This window comes from Phyllobates terribilis, unplaced genomic scaffold (assembly GCF_046119375.1).
Source record: "Phyllobates terribilis strain yellow unplaced genomic scaffold, ASM4611937v1 Scaffold_1__5_contigs__length_1240528914, whole genome shotgun sequence".
Classification (NCBI taxonomy): domain Eukaryota; kingdom Metazoa; phylum Chordata; class Amphibia; order Anura; family Dendrobatidae; genus Phyllobates; species Phyllobates terribilis.
The window spans coordinates 1,175,367,125-1,175,390,064 of NW_027362761.1; the positions used below are offsets into that span (position 1 = coordinate 1,175,367,125).

Consider the following 22,940-nt stretch of genomic DNA (forward strand, 5'->3'; position numbering starts at 1 on the left):
TGTGATAAATGCAGAATTGGTGACTTGTTTCTATTATACCTTTTCTCTGATTGTTCCTCATCTGGTTTTGTCTCCCACTCCTGAGAAAAAAATACTGACCAAATACTGATAATGGGGCTGTGGTCTATATGTAATATTTCGCATAATAATAATAGTATAATAATAAATAATAATAATAATAGACTTTCCCACTAATTGTAATAATAGTGATACAAAACTGCTGGAAAAAAAAATACCTGCTTCACAAATAACACATAGCATTTTAAATCAGCACAAAACAAGTTGCTAAAAAGTTTCTGGTTATTATAGGGTTAATTCGGTCGCAGCCCAATCTCTTTAAGTGGCTCCGCCCCTTTTAGTGACATGCAGTGCCCCAGTGCATTACTGGGAAGAGAGCATGCTGTGTGCGGTGTGAGATCAGCAGCAGCAGCCTCAGGAGCAGCACTCTCTGCAGTAAGTCTCAGCCCCTTGTTACAGGTTGATACATTGTGTCCTGGGGATTAGTAAATATTGACGGTTACTGTGGGAGCAGCTGTGTATAGACACAATGTATCAGTGAGCAGGCAGCAGGGGATACAGTGTAACGCAGCAGGGGATACAGTGTAACGCAGCGGGGGATAGAGTGTAACGCAGCAGGGGATACAGTGTAACGCAGCAGGGGATACAGTGTAACGCAGCGGGGGATACAGTGTGACGCAGCGGGGGATAGAATGTGACGCAGCGGGGGATAGAATGTGACGCAGCGGGGGATAGAATGTGACGCAGCGGGGGATAGAATGTGACGCAGCGGGGGATAGAATGTGACGCAGCGCTGCATGTAGCATGTGAGGTGTAACATCATCCGCAGCAGCCGCCTCTTCTGCGCCATGTAATGGGATCCAATTAATGAAACTTATTGTAAAATAATTACACGGTGTGCGATTTCTTTTGTATCTTGTTACAAGTTGTGTTATACCGCCACACGTTGCATATATCATGGCTGCAGCCGGGGAGGGAGGGAGGGTGCACTGGTGTATACTGGTTCTCTGTAATGTAGAAGGCGTAGTTATCTGTTTGGTGCCATGGTAAATAATCTCGAGATATAAACTTTAAAAGGGTTTGATCAGCGGGGATCCGACCTCTGGTGCGCCCACAAGATGTCAGATCGCGAGCCCTTTTATCCCCATGAAGGCTCATGAAACACGGATTGTCCTCTGGCTTCCTGACCTGAGCTCGTCAGCCTTCGGACACGTTCAGTATTTGGTCAGTATTTCACATCAGTATTTATTAGCCAAAACCAGGTATGGGTGAAAAATACAGAAGTGGTGACGTGTTTCTATTAGGGTATGTTCACACGTTTAAGTATTTGGTGCAGAAATTTTTGCATCTCTTGGCAGGAAAAACAGTACGTAAAATATGTGCGTTTCTGGTGCAGATTTCTCCCCGCTCGTTAGTATGGGTGACATCTGCAGCGAAAACCCTGAAAGAATTGACATCCTGCAGATTTAAATCTGCACGTCAAAAGTAAGCAATGTGTGCATGAGACATCAGGATTCGCATTTATTTTGCTGGTGTTCGGAAACCCTTCAGGTTTTTTGACAAGTCTACTCAGAAAAAAAATGACAAATCTGCAACATGTGCACAGGCTCTTATACTTTTCCTCTGATTGTTCCGCCCCTGATTTTGGCTTAGAAATACCGAACATGTGAGCTTGGCCTTAATGCCATTTTATGAGGCTGCCAGGTTTTGGTCAAGAGACTTGTGGAAAATCTGTGCGTTGCAGTCCGAGCTCGGACAGAGTTTTGCGGACGTCTGCATGATCGCAACTCCATGTATTCTCTATGAAGCTGCTGGAAAAGCAGAGGTTGGCGCTTGGCTGCCTCATAATGAATGAATGAGTGAGTGGAGCCGTGGTTGAGCATGCACTCTGCCATTCTAGTCTAAGGGTTGTGTACATTGTCGGTCCCAGTGCGATCCGATGTTTTGCCCAATGTGGGGCCGTGCACGCTTCAGATTTTTTTTCCATGGACCGAGCCCGTCCCAGGAAAAAATTGCTTTGTGCCTGAATTTGATCTGATATTTGAAATGCACTCAACCATGCAAGTCAATGAAAACCATCGGACTGCACTCGGATGGCATCAGAGCGCAGTTCGATTTCCATCCAAGGACTGACAGAATGGCAGAGAAGAGAATGGCAGACATTGTGTAATGTGTTTAGCATAATCGGATCGCAATCAGACTTGAAAAAAATCGCAGCATGCTGGGATTGTAATCGCAAATCGGTTCACATTCAGCAGTAAACATCAATGGATGCAATTTTTAAATTGGACGGCACTCGAGTAATCCGAATGCCATGCAATGTTATAGTAACATTCTCCACTGTCCCAGGAAATTGCATCACAATCCCATGAAAAACATATGTAAATAGTATCACATACACTGAGAGTAGGAAAAAAAAAAAATGAAGAATCGGAAACAAAATCGCAGAACTCTCCTGTGTCAAAATCGGACTGATTTTAAATTTGCTAGTGTGGCCTTACTGTGATTGTCTTATTCTGCTGGCCAGTGGGAGTAACACATGTGGATTTACCTGCTTTCAATAGAATGCAACGTTCTGGATGCAGAAAAAATTTGCATCCAAAGCGCTGATACGTCTGAATTATGGGCACAGAGCCAAAAATAAAAAAATGGTGTGGGCTCCCGTGTCATTTTTATAGCCAGCAGAGGGAAAGCTGGGGGCTGATATTAGTAATTGGGGAAGGGGCCATTAGCCAACAATGTTCCCTGGCTATTAATATCAGCCCACAGCTATTTATTTAGCCTTTACTGGCCAGATTACAGGGGGACCCCAGAAAAAAATTGACGTGGGGTCCTCCTATAAAATCTAACCAGCAAAGGCTAAACAGACAGCTGTGGGCTGATATTAATAGCCATTAAAATCGCCGCGGAAACTCATTAAAACTGCATCGTGTGCACATAGCTTATGGCGAGTAGAAACCCCTCATCCCTGGGGTGGTACAGGTCAACGCTCCAAATCAGTGACACCACTACCCCAGTAAACATCCTCCCTCCAAAAGCCCCCCATTGTCTGCATAGGCTTCCACTAGATCCCCAGATCACAAAACATAACTAAACAAGACGTACATCTCTACATTCGTAGCTCTCCTGGAACCAGATTTATTATCGGTTCGTCCTATACAGGAGCATGAAGCACCATTTCACACTCATGTTGCTGCATAACGGGGAAATTTTAGGAAAGACGACGGTAAACCCCTCCAGGGAAACAATAGAAAGTTTGAGGATTTTTCTTGTCTCTGGCAGAAACATTTGTGTCATTTTCTAGATTATTACAATGTTTCCTCATCAAACAGTTACAAATAGTTTCAAAACTTCCGCAATAATTAGTAAAGACTTCAGTGTTTTAGCTGACAAATTCTGGACTTAAAGGGCAACTCCATCCAGCAAGCATAATTCTAGAAACCTCATTTGTCCATGAGATTTCAGTATAGAACAAGCCAAGCCATTTGTCTCTTGTGATCAACGCCTATTTATAAAAGAAAATACAAAGCTCCAGTATTCTAGGTATTACTGTAAGGGTCTGTTCACAAGTGGCCGATTCGCTGAAGATTTTTCATCCGGATTTTAAAAATGGAAAACCCACATTATTTACAGTAGCAGGAAAGTGGATACAATGTGGCTAAATCCAAATCACATGTTGGTTTAAATGGAAAATTGTATCTGCTGCAGGCTTAAATCTCACCGAGCCCTGGGATAGCGAGTGCTACTCACTCCCACTTGAGAGCTAGCTATGGTGCGTGCATTTACTCCATATGACTTCTCATGGTGGGATCAGGGTAACTTTTAGGCTTTCTGTAATGCTAGCATAGAAACACCTACAGCGCTGATGCCATGCAGCCCTAATCACCAGCAAGTCCATGAACAAAACTATCATTCTCAATGAATAATACTTCAGACTTTAATACGGCTACATATGAACACCCTGAGCGAGGCAATTCTTGACCGTCAGTGTATTTCACATATTCAACATTGCCCATTTACTGACTCATGTGAAGTCTCACGCATACGTGTAGCATTAATAAACACTATTGTGGTCCAATTGTACATTGCAGCAGATATACCAGAAAATAATGTATCACACGACATTTGCATGGTGAAAGTCAAGTGTAACACATAGGAATCCGGTGCGGTATGAGTTGTTCATTGCAGACCATGTGCATTGCCTTGTGACTGGGCTGCTAATAGTCACAAGTAATGAAGGCATTTTTGCAGACCCCATGATACTGTTATGTTTCCTGGACAGGTTTGACCCCCTCTGCATCAGATCCTTGTGTTGTGGACTCTGCATGCTCCACCGCCGGCTGCTCACCACAATCTGCAGGATGACCGAAGAGGCGAAGAGACTGGCGGGATGTGCGGCTGTGGACAATCATGTCAAGGTATGGAGTGGTGGGGAAGATCTCATGTCTGTAGAGGTCATTGCTCACCATCATCTCCCTTCTCATCTGCTCTAAGTATACTGAAGCTGGTATATCCGAGGGTTCTACATCATGGAGCTTAGCTCACACTAGTATTGTGGTTTCTGTGCCTATCATTCAGATTTGTTGCCTGGAGAACTCCATTTACTTATTCCAGTTTCTGCTATATGTCTCGTTCTCCGCAGTAGTGTGCATACGTAACATTCATTCATAGATTGGGGGGGGTCAAGGTACAGAACCCGACTGCGAACATAGGGCCCGATTCATCGAGACCGGCGTGCTGCAGTCACACACTCCTGATCCATAAAGAAGTGAATGCCTCTTCATGAATCGGGAGCGTTGCACGAGTCGCGCACATCTCCGTGTGCACCTTCACCAGAAAGCCAACTGCTGCTGGAATAAGTATTGTGGTGTAGTGAATGCCGCCGCTCATCATAAACTTGCCGAGCAGCGGTCGCCGTGCCTTCCTTCCTTGTCAGAGCTGGAAAAACTGGCGTGGAAATGCCAAAGGTGGCCAAACTCCAATTTTTGCCTAAATTTTGCATCCCTCACCCAAAAAAAAGTTTTTATGCCAGAATTCAGGCGCTAAAGCTTTGCTGAATTGGGGCCCTAAATGTCACATGTCAGAACATGTTTTACATAAACCTTCCCTTTAACAATTTTCGTTTTTTATTTTGCTTATGCAACGGTAAAAAATTCCGCAGCGCTTCACAGACCTCATCGCTGTCACCATTGGGGCTCACAATCTAAATTTCCTATTAGTACATCTTTGGTGTGTGGGAGGAAATCCACACAAACACACGATGCTAACCACTGAGCCACCATGCTGCCCATAACTGATTGACCATCACTTAATCGCTATCCTCGGTGCATTCGTGGGAGAGACTTTCCCTTTAAAAACAACTTTTTGCTTTCACTTCCCTCATTAAAGGAGAACTAAGCTTTGAATATGATTTTTCATATTTGCAGACACTTTAATTGCTTGCAAAATTGTTGGGGGTCCAGGACCTGAGACCGACCCTCCCTAATTGCTTAATAGACCCCCCCGAACAGTACGCAGCTCAGCAGACATGAGCGCACATGGGGTTACGGATTGCGTAGAAAGCTTGGGCTTTCGTAGTCTATAGAAGCAGTTTCGTGTGGAGTGTACCCAGGGAGTGCCCGAGCTCTTGTAATATTCCAGTGACCTCGGCTAGCCTTCATTTTGGCAGTGATGATGATGATATAACACAAAGCCTGCAGGTTGGCAATCCTAGGTTCTGTGTGTATAAGAATTACTGCTGGGGCGATGTTCTGCTCCTGCACAAAACAGAAATTTTTCACTTTTCAAATCTGTTGCAACCTATTGATTGCTATATCCCTGTTCTCACTTTACCCCCAGCGCTCTTCATCGTGGTAGGATTTTGCGTCTGGCACTATTCAGGGTCTTATATGTCATTGTTTTATGGTCTACAAGAGTGTTCCTCAACTCCGGTCCTGAAGAGTCCCCCAACAGGTCATGTTTTTAGGATTTCCTTAGAATGGCACAAGTGCCAATTGTATCACGTACACAAGCAATAATTTCTTCCTCTGTGCAATACTAAGAAAATTCTATTCGGATCGCTGATTCCAACAGGTGGCGCTAGAGTTCAAGTCCTCTCTGAAGGTGCAATTTGCATATTTAATTTCCCAGAGGAGCATGCATGGCTTATAAGTCTCCTCACTCCAGACCTGGTTTGTCACTCTCCGCAAGGAGAAACCTTTCCCCTTAGATCTAAGAAAATCCTAAAAACATGACTTGTTGCTGGCTCTTAAGGACTGGAGTTAGGGATTACTGGTCTAGAAGGTACGGTTTCTCCTTGTGGTGTCCACCAACTGTCTTAGAGAAAGCTATAAGTTTGGCACTGATACTTGGGGGGGGGGGGGGGGAATCATGCAAATTAGCTCTTCTCCAAAAGGAAATAAAACTTGCTCTCTAGTGCCACCCATTGGAGCTAACTACACAATATAAGTCAATGAGCAAGGCTTGCACGAGACTCGGGATATGGAAATAAAGTTGATTCTCCTCCCGAGAAAAGTGACCCATGAGTAGACAGTTGTTTGGGGTTTTTCCTCCTTGTCTGGGTACTTCTTTGCTTTGTAAGAAGCCTTTGATGGAGGTCAGGTGGGGGGTTAGGGACCGGTCTCGCCTTATGGAAAGCGACAAGTTGGCATTGGGAAACTAGTAGATCAGGCAATGCTCTCTGGGGAAAAAAGTGCACAAATTACTGTAGATCTTCTCCAAGAGGAACAAAACTGTCTCAAGTTGGAGTTGGCTACCCTCTGACTGTAGTGTGCGAGAACCCCATAACTACTGTCTGAAGATGGTGGTCTCCTGCTTTTGGACAAGACTCTGGTTTGTCGAAGTTCTCTAAATCCTGTGCCAAAGCTCATTAGAGGGTCAAACTCTGATTTATAGGGATATTACTCCACAATAGAGGACACGAGAGATGTCTTTCTTCCTCTTGGAGGTGAGCTAATTTGCATATGTGACTGTCCTGTGGCATGATGGAAGATATGGACTTCTTACAGGGATGTAGCCATTTGGCATAAAATACTCTGCTCTCTGCAATGTGGATTATGATGACCCTTGTTCTTCTCTTTGCAGAATAATCAGGTGCTTGGCATTGGGAGCGGCTCAACCATTGTCCACGCTGTGAATCGGTTAGGTGCGTTGTTGCCCCCTGCGTGATACCATCTCTGAATTATTAATCTCTGCCCTGGTAGATGCACCTCACATCTGCAATAATTGTATCGTTATTTGCAGGATATATTACAACATTTATTTATTTTATTAATGAATCTTTGTACTTTATTACCCTATTTTGCTTCCTATCTTTAAAGCTAACCTGTCATTAGGGCTAACCCACCTAAGCCGTAAATATGGGCATGTAGGTCGTAGGAAGCTGAATAAAATGATACCTTCATATATGTGATCCGATGTTTTTTATTCCAGAGAAATCCATGTTTTTCTTAATAAGTTAAATGAGCTGTTAAGATCTATGGGCCGGACATAGATCTCCCTGAGAATCTACCTCCAGAGCTATAATCTCACTCAGCAGAACAGATTTTTATCTCCTTACAAACCCATCTACAGCTGCAGTACAGCTGAACTTTGTCTCATTACAAACACATCTGCAGCTGCAGTTGTCCTCTTATAATGCTTTCAGCTCTGCTGTTCCTGATTTCAACTAACTCACAGGCAGCCAGTGTGAGGGAAGGAGCAGTACAGCTGAACTTTGTCTCATTACAAACACAGCTGCAGGTGTAGTTCTCCTCTCGTGGTGCGGTCAGCACTGCTGGACTGCCCTTCTCCCTACATTGGCTGCCTTTGTGATGAAAGCTAAAGTAGTGTTAGTTGTAGTTAGTCACAGTCCTGCAGCTGAGTTGACAGCAGAAGTGCCGACGTGTTTGTAATGAGACTAAGTTCAGTTCTGCTGTACTGTCAGATTTGATGTATGGTGATAGTTGTAATCATGTGCATCTCTGCTGTGAGATCAGAAGAGTAGACTGTCCGTCATTACATGTCTCACACTGGTAACGCTCCCTTTCATTTACAATAAGCCCTGGAGGAAGATCCTCAGGGAGATCTATGCCCAGCCCTTAGATCTTAACGGCTCATTAACATGTAAGAAAAAAATGTGATCTAAGAAAAACTGATACCTTTATATCTGCTATCATTTTATTACGCTTCCTGTGACCTGCATGCCCATATAGATGGCTTAGAAGGGTAGATCATACTGACAGATGTTCTTTAAGCTTGATCCACTCAGGAATAGTGCCACTTTGGGCACATTTGCATTATCACTGGCCAGTTTAAGCTTTGTTTTATAGGAAAAATAGAGGATCCTGCTGTCAGGATTCCTCATTCAGCGCCACACATGTCTTCAGGTTGTCTATGGTATTGCACTAAGCACCATGTACTTTGATACTGGAATACCAAGCGCAACCAGTGGACTTGTTTGCGTTCTTCTTCAGGTAAAAAGCAGTCCCGCTTTACATCTTCTTAGGGACGTTTTCTAAACCTTTGCTGTATTTATTTTTGCCTCTTAGCTGAGCGGGTGAAAAATGAAAACCTCCATGTGTCCTGTGTCCCCACATCCTTCCAGGTGAGTACTTGTAGGATTTCCTCTCCATAAAGGAACACTAAACTCTCAGACAATTCACAAAAAGAATCCCAGCTGTTCCTTTCTTAACCCCTTACAGCTGTATGATGCACCATTATATCATGGTACGTGGAGCAGGCTCAGGCGCTGGGCCCACACCATACCTGGCCTGTATTATACGGCCTGCATCTGCATGAAGCAGCAGCAGTGATCAGAGCCAGCTCGGATTGCTGCGGTTAACTCCTTAGATGCTGCTGTCTGAAAACTTTTTTTTTTTTTTTTCTTTTCTTAATAGGCTCGGCAGCTAATCCTGCAGAATGGATTGACCCTAACTGACTTGGAGAGACACCCAGAGGTAAGACTAAAACTGAGCTTAAATGAAACCATTAAGAGGAGAATAGAAACATTTCCATGGCACACAAAGCTCCTCCGAAAGAAAAAAAAAAAAAAAAAAATGGTCCCAAAATTGGGAGCATCTAGGGACAAGTCTACACCCACCATGACAAGTAGCTGGCACCATGAAATTTTATATTGTCTACATGTATAAATCTGTTTGCGTATAGCTCCCCCTAGTGGTAGCTGCAGGCAGACAAAATTTAATATTTTTAAATTTAGGTGTTTTGTAAGAACCAAAGAATTTGGAGCGCTGTAATAATTCCTGAAATCCGGCTGAGCTAAAACTTCCGTAATTGTCCATATATAATTTTCTATACACTGCAGCAGTTATTGATTCTGTGTCTTCCCTACAGCTTGATGTGGCCATCGATGGCGCTGATGAAGTGGATTCTGAACTCAACCTCATCAAAGGTGGAGGGTAAAGTGTTCTCCTACTTATTACCTGAATCCAATACAAATATATTATGAACATTTTTGACCTGTGTGAATGGAGTCCTAGGCTCCCAGAGATCCTCTGCTGCAATTATATATCAGCAGGGTTTGCCCATATAAGCTAGGAATGGTGTTTCTCGTACATAAAAAAAAAAAAAAAAAAAAAAATCTGACTTCTCAATAAGGCTGTATAGATGGCAGCAACAGGAGCCTTCAGTAGGCCGCTGACTGTCATACTAACCCATCGGCTCCCCGCGATCTCTTTGCAGGGCGCCAATGGTGGACTTATGGGAAAATTAACAATTCAGCACAAGCTGACGATATGCTGTTGTCAGTGATTGAAAGCGGCATTTAAATGGCTAAACAGTGATTGATCCTGACTCCGGTTGCTGCTGTTAGAGGCAGGTGCTGTCTGTATAACACACCTGGCACCTGCCATGTTTGGAGCTGGCTCAGATATACAATTACACCTTTTTTGAGAAGGGGTTTATATAGCGATGTCACATGGTCTATTTATCTGAACTATTCAAAGAGGTGTGCAGCAGCTTCCTCTGCCAATATCCAGCCCACAGGGGAGTGATTAATATCCCAGCCCAGACCCTCTCCTCCACCCCCTGTGCAACCATATCAGTTCTGCATGATAATAAATGGCATTTTTTGCAAAATTCCAGGGACCTTTAGATAAATGATGGGAGTCGGGGGGGGGAAATATGCCGGCAGTACTTTATGTAATAATCCAGCATTACCACAAGCTTTTAGACTGTAATGTGAATGTGTGGGCCTCTGCAGGGTCCGCTACGCAGGAGTAATGGAGGGCTGATCTGGCCCGTGTTTTGGCAATAGCCGGGCTGCCTAGTATGTAGCCTACATGTATTCGGGTCAGTGCTTGTTACTTCTGAAGATCCTTTTCTCTTTGGTTTTTAGGGGCTGTTTAGCCCAGGAGAAGATCGTCGCTGGTTGTGCCAAGTCCTTTATTGTCATTGCCGACTACAGGTAAGACTATAGAGGCAGATGTTTATTCTGACCACTAGAGGGCGCCTGCTGCATAATATAACACAATATGCACATGTTAGCCCTTAACCCTTTACACCCGGTCTTGTTTTTATGCCAGCTGTTAAAGGGGCTTCTTCTGCATCCCAGAAGACTGTTGCAGCACTACCATGTCTTAATGGCCAGGAAGCTTTACGTAGCCTTGGGCAGAAGTTGTTCTTCCATTATTGAACCTCTTAGATGCTGTGATCTATACTGGACACCGTATCTAAGCGGTTTGATGGAGGGACGGAGCTCCTACTGGCAACATGACTGCAGGGGAGGGTAATATTGTAGCTGGGGACTTAATGAGGGTTTGTGATTTAAATATATATATATATATATATATATATATATATATATATATATATATATATATATATATATTTTCTTCATTGCATAGATAAGTTAAAAAGTCTGCAAAACACAATAATACAAAAAAAAATAAAAAATTTGAAACCACTGGAAGAAATAAAGCCTAAAAAACTGCTCAGGAAACAACCAAAAACAACAATAAAATGTTCTGCATTAAGTTTAGAAAATTCCAGAGAATATAGGAGAGATTCCTGTAAAGTGTGTTCTGCCTGAAGAATGGACATTTTTTGATCACCAGTAAAAGAGTGTTAACATGCCCCAAGGGAACAAGAAAAATAAGTAATAAAGTTTGAAAAATAACAAAGGATCCTATAGAAAAACAAACAACCAAAAAATCTGATCCCTATATGAGTTGCATATTCTGTACTGTGGCAATCTACCACCTGTAGAATAAAGTGGACTTTGTTTTTCAGTAAACAATGAAAAGAAAAAAAAAAAAAAAAAATCCAATTTTTGTTTCCTGCATTTCTCTTTGATTACTCTTAAATAAAATTTATTGCAACACAAAAATGGTGACAAAAATTGAAACCCAAAAAATAAAATGGCAACAGTGATGGAAAATGGCATTTATTTTACTCACTTATATAGCGCCATTAATTCCACAGCGCTTTACAGACATTATCACTGTCCCCATAGGGAATGTAAATTGTGAGCCACAATCAGTATGTCTTTGGAGTGTGGGAGGAAACCGGAGAACCTGGAGGAAACCCACACAAATATGGGGAGAACATGCACTGCTCAAAAAAACTAAAGGGAACACTGAAATAACCCATCCTAGATCTGAATGAATGAAATATTCTCATTGAATACTTTGTTCTGTACAAAGTTGAATGTGCTGACAACAAATCACACAAAAATCATCAATGGAAATCAAATTTATTAACCAATGGAGGCCTGGATTTGGAGTCACCCCCAAAATTAAAGTGGAACAACACTACAGGCTGATCCAACTGTGATGTAATGTCCTTAAAACAAGTCAAAATGAGGCTCAGTATTGTGTGTGGCCTCCACGTGCCTGTATGACCTCCCTACAACGCCTGGGCATGCTCCTGATGAGGCTGAGTATTGTGTGTGGCCTCCACGTGCCTGTATGACCTCCCTACAACGCCTGGGCATGCTCCTGATGAGGCTGAGTATTGTGTGTGGCCTCCACGTGCCTGTATGACCTCCCTACAACGCCTGGGCATGCTCCTGATGAGGCTCAGTATTGTGTGTGGCCTCCACGTGCCTGTATGACCTCCCTACAACGCCTGGGCATGCTCCTGATGAGGCTCAGTATTGTGTGTGGCCTCCACGTGCCTGTATGACCTCCCTACAACGCCTGGGCATGCTCCTAATGAGGCTGAGTATTGTGTGTGGCCTCCACGTGCCTGTATGACCTCCCTACAACGCCTGGACATGCTCCTGATGAGGTTGCAGATGGTCTCCTGTGGGATCTCCTCCCAGACCTGGACTAAAGCATCCGCCAACTCCTGGACAGTCTGTGGTGCAACGTGATGTTGGTGGATGGAGCGAGACATGATGTCCCAGATGTGCTCAATCGGATTCTGGTCTGGGGAACGGGCGGGCCAGTCCATAGCTTCAATGCCTTCATCTTGCAGGAACTGCTGACTCACTCCAGCCATATGAGGTCTGGCATTGTCCTGCATTAGGAAGAACCCAGGGCCAACCGCACCAGCATATGGTCTCTCACAAGGGGTCTGAGGATCTCATCTCGGTACCTAATGGCAGTCAGGCTACCTCTGGCGAGCACATGGAGGGCTGTGCGGCCCTCCAAAGAAATGCCACCCCACACCATTACTGACCCACTGCCAAACCGGTCATGCTGAAGGATGTTGCAGGCAGCAGATCGCTCTCACCGGCGTCTCCAGACTCTGTCACGTCTGTCACATGTGCTCAGTGTGAACCTGCTTTCATCTGTGAAGAGCACAGGGTGCCAGTGGCGACTTTGCCAATCCTGGTATTCTGTGGCAAATGCCAAGCGTCCTGCACGGTGTTGGGCTGTGAGCACAACCCCCATCTGTGGACGTCGGGCCCTCATGGAGTCGGTTTCTAACCGTTTGTGCAGACACATGCACATTTGTGGCCTGCTGGAGGTCATTTTGCAGGGCTCTGGTAGTGTTCCTCCTATACCTCCTTGCACAAAGGCGGAGGTAGCGGTCCTGCTGCTGGGTTGTTGCTCTCCTACGGCCCCCTCCACATCTCCTGGTGTACTGGCCTGTCTCCTGGTAGCGCCTCCAGCCTCTGGACACTACGCTGACAGACACAGCAAACTTTCTTGCCACAGCTCGCATTGATGTGCCATCCTCCTGGATGAGCTGCACTACCTGAGCAACTTCTGTGGGTTGTAGAGTCCGTCTCATGCTACCACGAGTGTGAAAGCACAACCAACATTCAAAAGTGACCAAAACATGAGCCAGAAAGCATTGGTACTGAGATGTGGTCTGTGGTCCCCACCTGCAGAACCACTCCTTTATTGAGGGTGTCTTCATAATTGCCAATAATTTTCATCTGTTGTCTATTCCATTTGCAGACCAACATGTGAAATTGATTGTCAATCAGTGTTGCTTCCTAAGTGGACAGTTTGATTTACTTTGAGTTATATTCTGTTGTTTAAGTGTTCCCTTTATATTTTTGAGCAGTGTACAAACTCCTTGCAGATGTTGTCCTTGGTGGGATTTGAACTCGGGACCCCTGCACTGGAAGGCTGCAGTGCTGACCATTATTTTAACACTTTAAAAAGAATATATATATTTTTAAAAAAAAAAAACACCTTGCTGCACAAAAGTCGTCTTTGGGAGGCTGCATTCATAGAGCTCTATCATTATCCTTTTCCATCATTGTTGCCTTATTTATATATAAAAAAAAAAAAAAAAATTGGAATTGTGATTTTATTCTACAAGTTGGTACAAATGAGTCAATCAAACTGCAGCAAGAATAACCAGGAAGGAATTTCAGTTTTTTTTTTTTTTTTCCCCCCCTGTTCTTCCACAGAAGGAGTGATCAATAAAGGGCTCCATAAATCATCCTATACTTGCGATAATCTTTTTATCCAATCTGTTGATATACAGGAAGGATTCCAAGAACTTCGGAGACCAATGGAAGAAGGGGATCCCTATAGAAGTTTTCCCTATGGCTTATGTCCCGGTGACCAAAACCATTCAGCAGAAGTTTGGTGGCGTGGCCGAGCTGCGGATGGCTGTCAGCAAAGCTGTAAGTTACACAGCGCTGTATGTGTGTTTGCGGTGTATATATATATATATATATATATATATAATTATTTTTTTTTTTAATTGTCCTGCAAAGTTATCTTCCAGTGAGCAGTGGTCGGCGGTGGTTTGTTTTTCTGTTACATATTCCCCATAATCATCTTATTTTAAGTCCAAAATAGTAGTTTTATTTTACATTTTTATAGGGGGGTTAGATCTGTTTTATCTGTTACAGAGCTCAGTCACTCTCCTCTTTGCTCACAGCAATTATTCTATTTGCCCGTGGCCACCACCAGGGGGAGCTCACTGCAGATGATGAACAGCTGTAGTTGTCGATGTGCAGTGAGCTCCCCCTAGTGGTGTCTGCAGGCAGCTAGAATCCTATGGAAGGGACGCTAAGTGTTTTTTAGCTGTTACTGGAAATTGTAGCTCTAATCTCTGTACAAATCTTTTATGAAAGTGGTTGATTCACAATGGTGCACCCAAGAAGAGAAAGGGGCTCAAAGTCGGAAGAACTCTTAAAAAAAAATAAAAATAAATAAAAATCAAGAACTTTGACTACTCTACCCCCAATTACTGTCAAGGACCATTCTCTGAATCTGTCAACTCCTTCATAATCTGAATAAATGCTTTTGTTTTATTCTATTGACTGGTTGATTATTTTTCCTCCTTGCAGGGCCCGGTGGTGACTGATAACGGAAATTTTTTGCTTGACTGGAAGTTTGACAAAGTTCATGACTGGGCGACTGTTAATACGACCATCAAAATGATTCCAGGTGAGTCTGACGTGTCTGCACCTGATATGATTGCACTGAGTTTATCTAGAAATAAGACCAAGATGAGTGTTGGAGTCCGGGCCGTCGGTCTGCTCCATGCGGTGGTGCGACGGCCTCTCATTATGGTGCACCGCTTTCGATGTGCGGGAGGATCTGGTGACTCTTCTCCTCTCTGCACCTTTCTACTACAGGTAAGTCCAGTCTGTCCACCCTTTATTACATGAACCCTGAAGAAGAGTCCTGCAGGTATTCATTGACTGGTAACAAAGAGGATGGGCCGATAGGGTCATGGTCCCCTGGAAAAAATGGTTCTCCTCCTGGTGAATAGCTTTAATTTTGGGTCTTCTGTTAGAGAAAATAGTTATCCAGCAGGGGGCAGCATCGGGTGACTGCAGTTTTAGGATGGGTAAGTATTTTGCATAGGACATAGGATGGAGTCTGTGACATAACTGGAGTAGGGGTGGTTAGAGGGACGCAAAATTCTTAGGGGTGCAAAAATTCAGAAGCGGGCAAAACTAAAAATTTAGCTTCCCTCAAACCACCCCTACTCCAGTTATGTCACCGACACCATCCTATGTCCTATGCAAAATACTTACCCATCCTAAAACTGAAGTCACCCGATGCTGCCCCCTGCTGGACACACAGGATCCAACTTAGGGGTGCAAAAACTCAAAAGCGGGCAAAACTAAGTTGGATCCTCTGTGTCCAGCAGGGGGCAGCATTAGTTGACTGCAGTTTAAGATGAGGGTGGTTAGATGGGCTGCCGAGATGCAAAACTTCTAAAGAGGGGAAAACAAAGTTGTGATGGATCAGGGAGCTATAGGTCGCCCCTCAACGTCCGTTCTGGTGGTCTCAGGCTGGTTTAGATCTACAAGAAGTTAATGTCCTGGTGGAGGTGGTGCAGTGACGGACAGTGTGCAGAATACAAGGGGGCTTGGTTGTTCAGGTCAGGTGATTATAAACTACTTTTTTTTTTTTTTTTTTTTTTTTGCTGTGGAATCCATGGCAAATAACTAGAAATAACAGATGCAATCTCGGTGATAGTCCACTTGTAATGGCATTACAAATATTGTTATAGTCTGTAATGCCAGAAATGGCCACAAGGTGGCAGCATCGTACTACAGAAGCAAAGATGGGAAAAGGTGCAGCGTTTGTAGGGTAGGACGGAGGGATGAGCCGAGCGCGCGATGTACAGAGCAAATGATTCTCGGCAATGTTCAACTAGTCGGGAGACTATTGTAAAGCAAGTTCTTGGGTGAGGAATAAAGGACAAGCATAGAGTATATCTATGGTCAAGTGCCGTCCGTCCGCCTGTATGTGCAGTTGTTATCTGGCATCTTAAATCCGATCTGTCACCAGATGTCCCAATAGCTGCAAACTGCATACGTTAATACATAGATCTTATGTCTGATGAGGCTGGTGTACTTACTCTGAATGTCCATGTTAGAATGGCTGAGTAATTTAGCCTTTTCTAGAGCTGAACTCCTAAAATGCTCATTGTAATATTGGGCTGGACAACTTTTCAAAAAGGATTATACGGTCATTCTGATATGGATTTTACAAGTACACCAGCCGGCGCCTGTCACGGTCAGTCCTGGTGGGGTGTCCACTCAGGTACCTATGGTTGCTGAATTCACTAAATGCAGCAATACTATACTAATGCTCTATATAGTACAAGCAAGCAACAGTCACTGATTCAAGTCCCTTTAGGGCAGTGTTCCCCAACTCCAGTCCTCAAGGCCCAACAGGTCCTGTTTTCAGGGTTTCCTTAGTATTGCACAGGTGATGTAACTATTGCCTGTGCTGATGATGGAATTATCACCTGTGCAATACTAAGGAAACCCTGAAAACATGGCCTGTTGGTGGGCCTTGAGGACTGGAGTTGGGGAACACTGCTCTAGGGGACTAAAAAATAAAGAAACCCGAGTCCCCTAATTTCTCAATATGAAAATAAAGCCATTTAAGGATCCACATCTAAAAAAAAAAAAAATCTCTATTATATTTATATTAAATTGTTTTGTTAATTGATCTAAATAAAGTATAAACATAAGAAAAGAGGGGGGGGGGGGGGGATGATGGCCGCCTTTTGCCTTCATCACTTCTAGATACTCGCACATAATTTTTGAAAGAACTTGGCAGGGAGGTTGTTCCAAACATCTTGGAGAACTGACCACAGATCTTCTGTGGATGTCACTTGTGCAAATCCTTCATGTGATCCCAGACAGACTGGATGATGTGAGATCAGGGCTCTGCGGGGGCCGGATCATCACTTCCAGGACTCCTTATTCTTAATGACATTGGCTGGATGTTCTGAATCGTTGTTCTGCTGCAGAATAAATTTGGAGGCGATCAGACTCCTCCCTGACGGCATTACATGATGGATAAGTATCATCCTGCGTTTCTCAGGATTGAGGACTCCATTAATCCTGACCAAATCTCTAACTCCATTTGCTGAAATGCAGCCCCAAACTTGCAGGACCCTCCACCGCTCTTTACTGTTCCTGCAAACACTTATTATACTGCTCTCCAGCCCTTCAGAGAACAAGCTGCCATTTGTTATATCCAAATATTAGACCTTTTGACTCATCTGTCCAGAGCACCTGCGGCAATTTTTCTGCAACCAGTTCCTATGTTTTCAGCATAATTAAGTCACTTGGCCTTGTTTCTACATCAAAGATCTGGATTTTGGCTGCAGTTCTTCCATGAAGACCACTCCTTGCCAGTAGTGGTGAGCGAGCACTAAAATGCTAGCGTACTCGTTGCTTGGGGCGAGCAAATTGGAATACTCTGGTGCTCGACCCGAGCAATGAGCCCAATGTAAGTCTATGGGAAACGCAAGCATTTTTCAGGCGGCTCCACCCGGCGGTCTGCAGAGGGCCTAAAAATTGCCCAAATCGATGGGAATAGTGCTCAAATGACATGGGAACAGCATGGGGAAGACCCCAGGAAGCATTTCTGACTCCCAGATCACTGCTGTCAGCAACGTGGTCAGAGTATTGCGCCACTTTTACGGACTCACAATAAAACCTACAAAAACGAAACCAAAATGTATTTTCCTGGGAAATATGTTAAGGAACATCCTTTCCAGGGTAATGACTTGTAAATAAAGCAAAATATATAACCAAAAACAAAAATACGCCTCCACACCTTGGGCTATGTTCACACGTTGCGTCTTTGAAGCGTTTTTGCACTTTTGCATTGCTTTCAACCAAGACAAATGCATTCACCAGGAAATGTCATTTTAACATCTTACAACCTTATCTGGCCATGTGGTGTGTGTGACACATCATCAGACACATGCATACAGTGCTGAAAAGACATGGGAACAGCATGGGGAAGACCTCTGGAAGCATCTCTGACTCCCAGGTCACTGCCTAAAAGTGTGCCCATCATAAGTGAACCTTGGCGCATGCGAAGATGCCTCCCGCCATGCACCTGTCGTTGCAGACTTGCAACAATCGACGTCCACGTCCTTGTCCCACTGCAGCGTTCAGTTGTCCCTACCCCATTCCTTGGAATGCAAGCGCAAGTATGCAGCCAGCCACCCACCCACCCACAGGCTGCAACACTATACTGCCAAATTTTTGACAGCTGCTTGCACTTGAAATGTGGCCTATTAAGCTCATGGAGGTGGAAGCTTTTCACAACCTCATGCCGGCGGCGGCCGGGTGTCCATACTCGGTCCCCAGCCGCCACTATATTTCCCTGTATCGCCTCTGCCTTCCACAAGCACGGGTCCCACAACATTACCCGTGCCCTCCCCAGTGCACTTACTGGGAAGGACCCCCTAACCACAAATACGTGGACATGTGAATGTGGCCAGGGACGGTACGGAGCCAGTCCACAACTTATTTTGCTGAGAGTTGTATTTAGCTCGGTGGAAGGACTGGCATAGAGTGAAACTGTATCTACCCTGCGTGTCATTTCTCACAGGAAGTCCTCTAATGCAGCTTGTTGCAGAAGCAATGGCTGCCCGTCCAACATCAACTCGCACTTGTCGGTGGTGCTTTGACACACGCATCTTTCTTTGCACATTTAATTTCTTGAATACAGAGTTGGACAATGGCTTGATCTGTAATGCGTTTTGAGAAAGAACATGCATAAACATGGCCGATCCACATTAAAAAAGCAGCCATAGAGTGTCCGGGAACCTTCCCCCACACTTTTCTTAGCCAGGGCTGCTTTTCGGCAGGGTTGGACGGACCCACCAGAGAACCGGAGACTCCTTCAGCGGGCCCTGGCTTCTCCTTCAGGAGAGTTCATAGTGCCGAGGTGAGGCCATGATGATGATGGAGGCCACCATCTGCATAGTTTTCGGTTACTTGGAATGCAAGTGCAAGTATGCAGCCACCCACCCACAGACTGCAACACTAAGCTACAGATTTCTGGGCAGCTTTTTGCACTTGAAATATGGCTTTTTAAGCTTGTGGAGGCGGAAGCTTTTCATAACCTCATGTCGGCGGCAGCCGGGTGTCTATACTCTGTCCCCAGCCGCCACTATATTTCCCGGTATCGCCTCCGCCTTCCACAAGCATGGGTCCCACAACATTACCCGTGCCCTCCCCAGTGCACTTACTGGGATGGACCGCCTTACCACAAACACGTGGACAGGTGAATGTGGCCAGGGACGGTACGGAGCCAGTCCACAACTTTTTTTTGCTGTCAGTTGTATTTAGCTCGTTGAAAGGACTGGCATAGAGGGAAACCGTATCTAGCCTGTATGTCATCTCTCACAGGAAGTCCTGTAAAGCTGCTTGCACTTGAAATGTGGCCTTTTAGGCTCGTGGAGGCAGAAGCTTTTCACAACCACATGCCTCATGCCTCGTGTCCATACGCAGTCCACAGCCGTCACTATTTCTCCAGGTGTTGTCTCCGTCTTCTACAAGCGTGGGTCCCTGAACATTACTGCTGGTACTTTTCTGTGGGAATCTGCTTGCCTCCTACCAGCCTGGAATATTTCCAGCAAACTATGGTACGACGCCATGGTATTAGCACTGCCCCCAGTACCAGTAGCGAAGCCATCCCCAATTACTCAGGAATTGTATTTGGTAGACTGAGTGGCTGCCCAAATATATTTTCTCACAAAGGAGCTGAAGATAGAGTGGCAGTAGGTGAAACTTTCTCCAGCCTGTTAGATATTAGAGGGTGAATGGCAGCACATTGGATCAGTGGTTAGCACTGAAGCTTTGCAGCGCTGGGAACCTGGGTTCAAATCCCAGCAAGGACAACATCTGCAAGGACTTTGTATGTTCTCCCCGTGTTTACGTGTGTTTCCTCCTCAGTAAAAAAAGCAGCCATAGAGTGTCCGGGAACCTTCCCACACACTTTTCTTAGCCAGGACTGCTTCTTGGCAGGGTTGGACGGTCCCATCAGAGAATCCTTTGGTGTGCCTTGGCTTCTACCTCAGGAGAGTTCATGATAGCGCTAACTTTGCAGCTGCTATGGGGCTTTTGAGCGGGGGAGAAAGGTTAGCCCTCAGAATCAAATCCTCTGGTGGGCTCAATGTTTTTCAATCTGAAACAGCTTCTCAGTGGGAGTTGTATTTCACCACAGCCATATTCTTTAGCTCGGTGAAAGGACTGGCATAGAGGGAAACCGTATCTACCCCTGGCTGTCATTTCTCCGTCATCAGGTTCTGCCTATTGTCACACACTACCATGCCTGGCTGTATGTTCTGCGGTGAGAGCCACAGATCAGGCTGCTGTTACAGCTTTCAACAACTCTGCTGCACTGGGCGGTTTGTCAATTAAGCATTAAGCACGTTATCTTCAGCACAGCCTGTTGCCGCTTGGCCAAGGCAGTGCTGCAGTGCTGTCAGCTTGTGACTGATCTGGTCATTTCAGAGATGGAGGAGGAGGAGGTGCATGAGCTGAACAATGTGATTACATTGTTGTTATATTGGTGACGCTGTTTTTTTATACTAAAGAAAGATCCTATATTTTTTATTTTTTTATGTAATTTTTTTAAGACAAATGCTTTCACCTGGAAATGTAATTTTAACATTTTACAACTTTATCTGGCAATGTGGTGTGTGACACATCAGACACATCCTGTGTTTTTTTTTTTTTTTTTTTTTTATGATGGAGGGACTCAAAGTCATAAAGCCTGTTTTTATAGGGACATCAGACAGCCCTTACTATTCTTAAAAGGCCAGCAGTCGGCCCTAGCTATTGTTAGAGAGCCATCAGCCGGCTATGCTTTGTTGTTCCCATTATTAACAAGTGGGTCTCCTATACTGTTATTACGTATCCAGTGACTGCAAGGGCTGCCAAAAATTTGGACGCAACCCAATAACCCCTTTGAAGAGACAAAGGAGGGTCTCAGTTAAAAAAAAAAAAAAAAAAAAAAAAAAAAGATCCCATTATAAAGGCGTGGGTCTCCTATAGTGGTAATACCCATGCTGTAACTGCAAGGGCTGGCAAAATTTGGGAAAAACCCCACTAAGAATTTAAAGACACACGTAGCATGGCCACAGTAACAAGGTACGACATGTTCCCATTAGAAAGGAGTGGGCCTCCTATACTTGTAATGCCCATGCACTTAGTGTATGGGCTGACAAACATTTATCCCTGGCGGGTATATATGAACATACAGTATCAAATTTTTTTACTGGCATCATAAACACCCTTTAAAAAATTACGTGGGTGTTGCATCACAGACCACGGTCACCCAGGTGATGTGGTGGAGGATGAGGAGAAGCTGGAGGACAAGACCAAATAGCCAAAATCAGGAAGCATATACCCATGTGTGGGTGTGAAAAGGTTCATGGGAATACACATCCCAAGAAAAGACACTGGATTTGAGTTTATGTTACGCTGCTATCATTCGGTGGTGTTGAGAAGTCTGGCCCAATCCAGCACTTGTTCATTTTTGAGTCAGCCTGTCAGCATTTTCAGTTGACAGGCGGATGCGCTTATCAGTTATAATTCCACCAGCGGCACTAAAAACCCGCCCTGATAAAACGCTGGCGGCAGGTCAGGCTAGGACCTCCAAGGCATAGAGAGCCAGTTCATTCCACGTGTCCAGCTTGGATACCCAATAATTATAAGGCACAGAGGAATCACGGAGGAAGTTGGTAACCCGTGCCTCAGGGCCTGACCAATGGGAGGGTCTGAGAAAACTCTCCCAGAGCTTTGACATTGTTCCCCTGCCTCTGCTGGATTGAAGTTCTCTCTCGCCTGTACTCCTTAGTCGTCCAACGAAGTGTGCCCTCTGCCGCCAGCGTTTTCAGATGGGAATTTCTTTAATAGTTCCGCATCAAGGGCCTTCTGGTACAGCCCCATTTTTGTAGACCTGTCCGCCTCAGGAATAAGAGATAGAAAGTTCTCCTTGTAGCGTGGGTCTAGAAGTGTCACCAACCAGTAATGGCTGTCACCCAAAATTTTGAGAACGTGAGGGTCATGGGAAAGGCAGCATAACATAAACTCAGCCATGTGTGCCAGACTACTAACAGGCAACACTTCCATGTCCTCACCAAGAGGATGACTGACCATGTTCTCCTCTTCCTGCTGAACAGACGGTATGACAGCTATGCAGGTAGTACCGTCTATAGTGCATGAAACTAGCTCTTGTCCCTCCTCCTCTTCATTGTCACCCAGTCCACGTTGGGATGAGATGAGGCTGAACTGTGTGTAATCACCCTGTATGGTTCCTTGCTCCATCTCATCGTGCTCCGCCTGCAATGCATCCTCTTTGATTGCGAGCAGAGAGCGTTTCAGTAGAGAGAGAAGCAGGATGGTGATGCTAATTATGGCGTCATCGCCGCTCACCATCTTGGTGGAGTTCTCAAAGTTTTGGAGGATGGTAGATATGTCTGACATCCATGTCCACTCCTGAAGTCTTATGTGTGGAGTCTGAACTGAATACCGATGGCCTTGTTGATGCTGGTACTCAACAACTGCCCTCTTCTGCTCACAAATCCTTCCCAACATCTGCAGTGTAGAGTTCCAACGCGTGGGGACATCAAACACTAGTCTGTGAGCCGGAAACTGCATACACTGCAAGGGCGGCGGAAGCTGTAGCTGACTTTCTAAAATGGGTGCACAGGTGGCATACTTTAACAAGCAGATCTGGCAGCTCCAGGTAGGATTTGAGAAACCACTGAACCACGAGGTTAAGCACATG

The 22,940-nt window shown here is 44.8% G+C and overlaps 1 protein-coding gene across 2 annotated transcripts in view; it reads left to right on the forward strand.

Moving 5' to 3' along the window:
- The first annotated feature begins 336 nt into the window (after positions 1-336).
- RPIA (ribose 5-phosphate isomerase A) overlaps positions 337-22,940 on the forward strand; it is a 39,095-nt gene continuing 16,491 nt past the window's right edge. The window contains exons 1-10 of one of the 2 annotated variants that reach the window (XM_073649173.1): positions 366-453; positions 1,096-1,242; positions 4,301-4,436; positions 7,102-7,162; positions 8,547-8,602; positions 8,895-8,954; positions 9,349-9,413; positions 10,352-10,420; positions 13,903-14,044; positions 14,717-14,816. In XM_073649173.1, the coding sequence (XP_073505274.1) occupies positions 4,344-4,436; positions 7,102-7,162; positions 8,547-8,602; positions 8,895-8,954; positions 9,349-9,413; positions 10,352-10,420; positions 13,903-14,044; positions 14,717-14,816 (646 nt within the window). In that variant the 5' untranslated portion in view covers positions 366-453; positions 1,096-1,242; positions 4,301-4,343. Of the gene's footprint in view, positions 454-1,095; positions 1,243-4,300; positions 4,437-7,101; positions 7,163-8,546; positions 8,603-8,894; positions 8,955-9,348; positions 9,414-10,351; positions 10,421-13,902; positions 14,045-14,716; positions 14,817-22,940 lie in introns of both variants that reach the window. The other variant, XM_073649172.1, reaches the window with a different exon arrangement.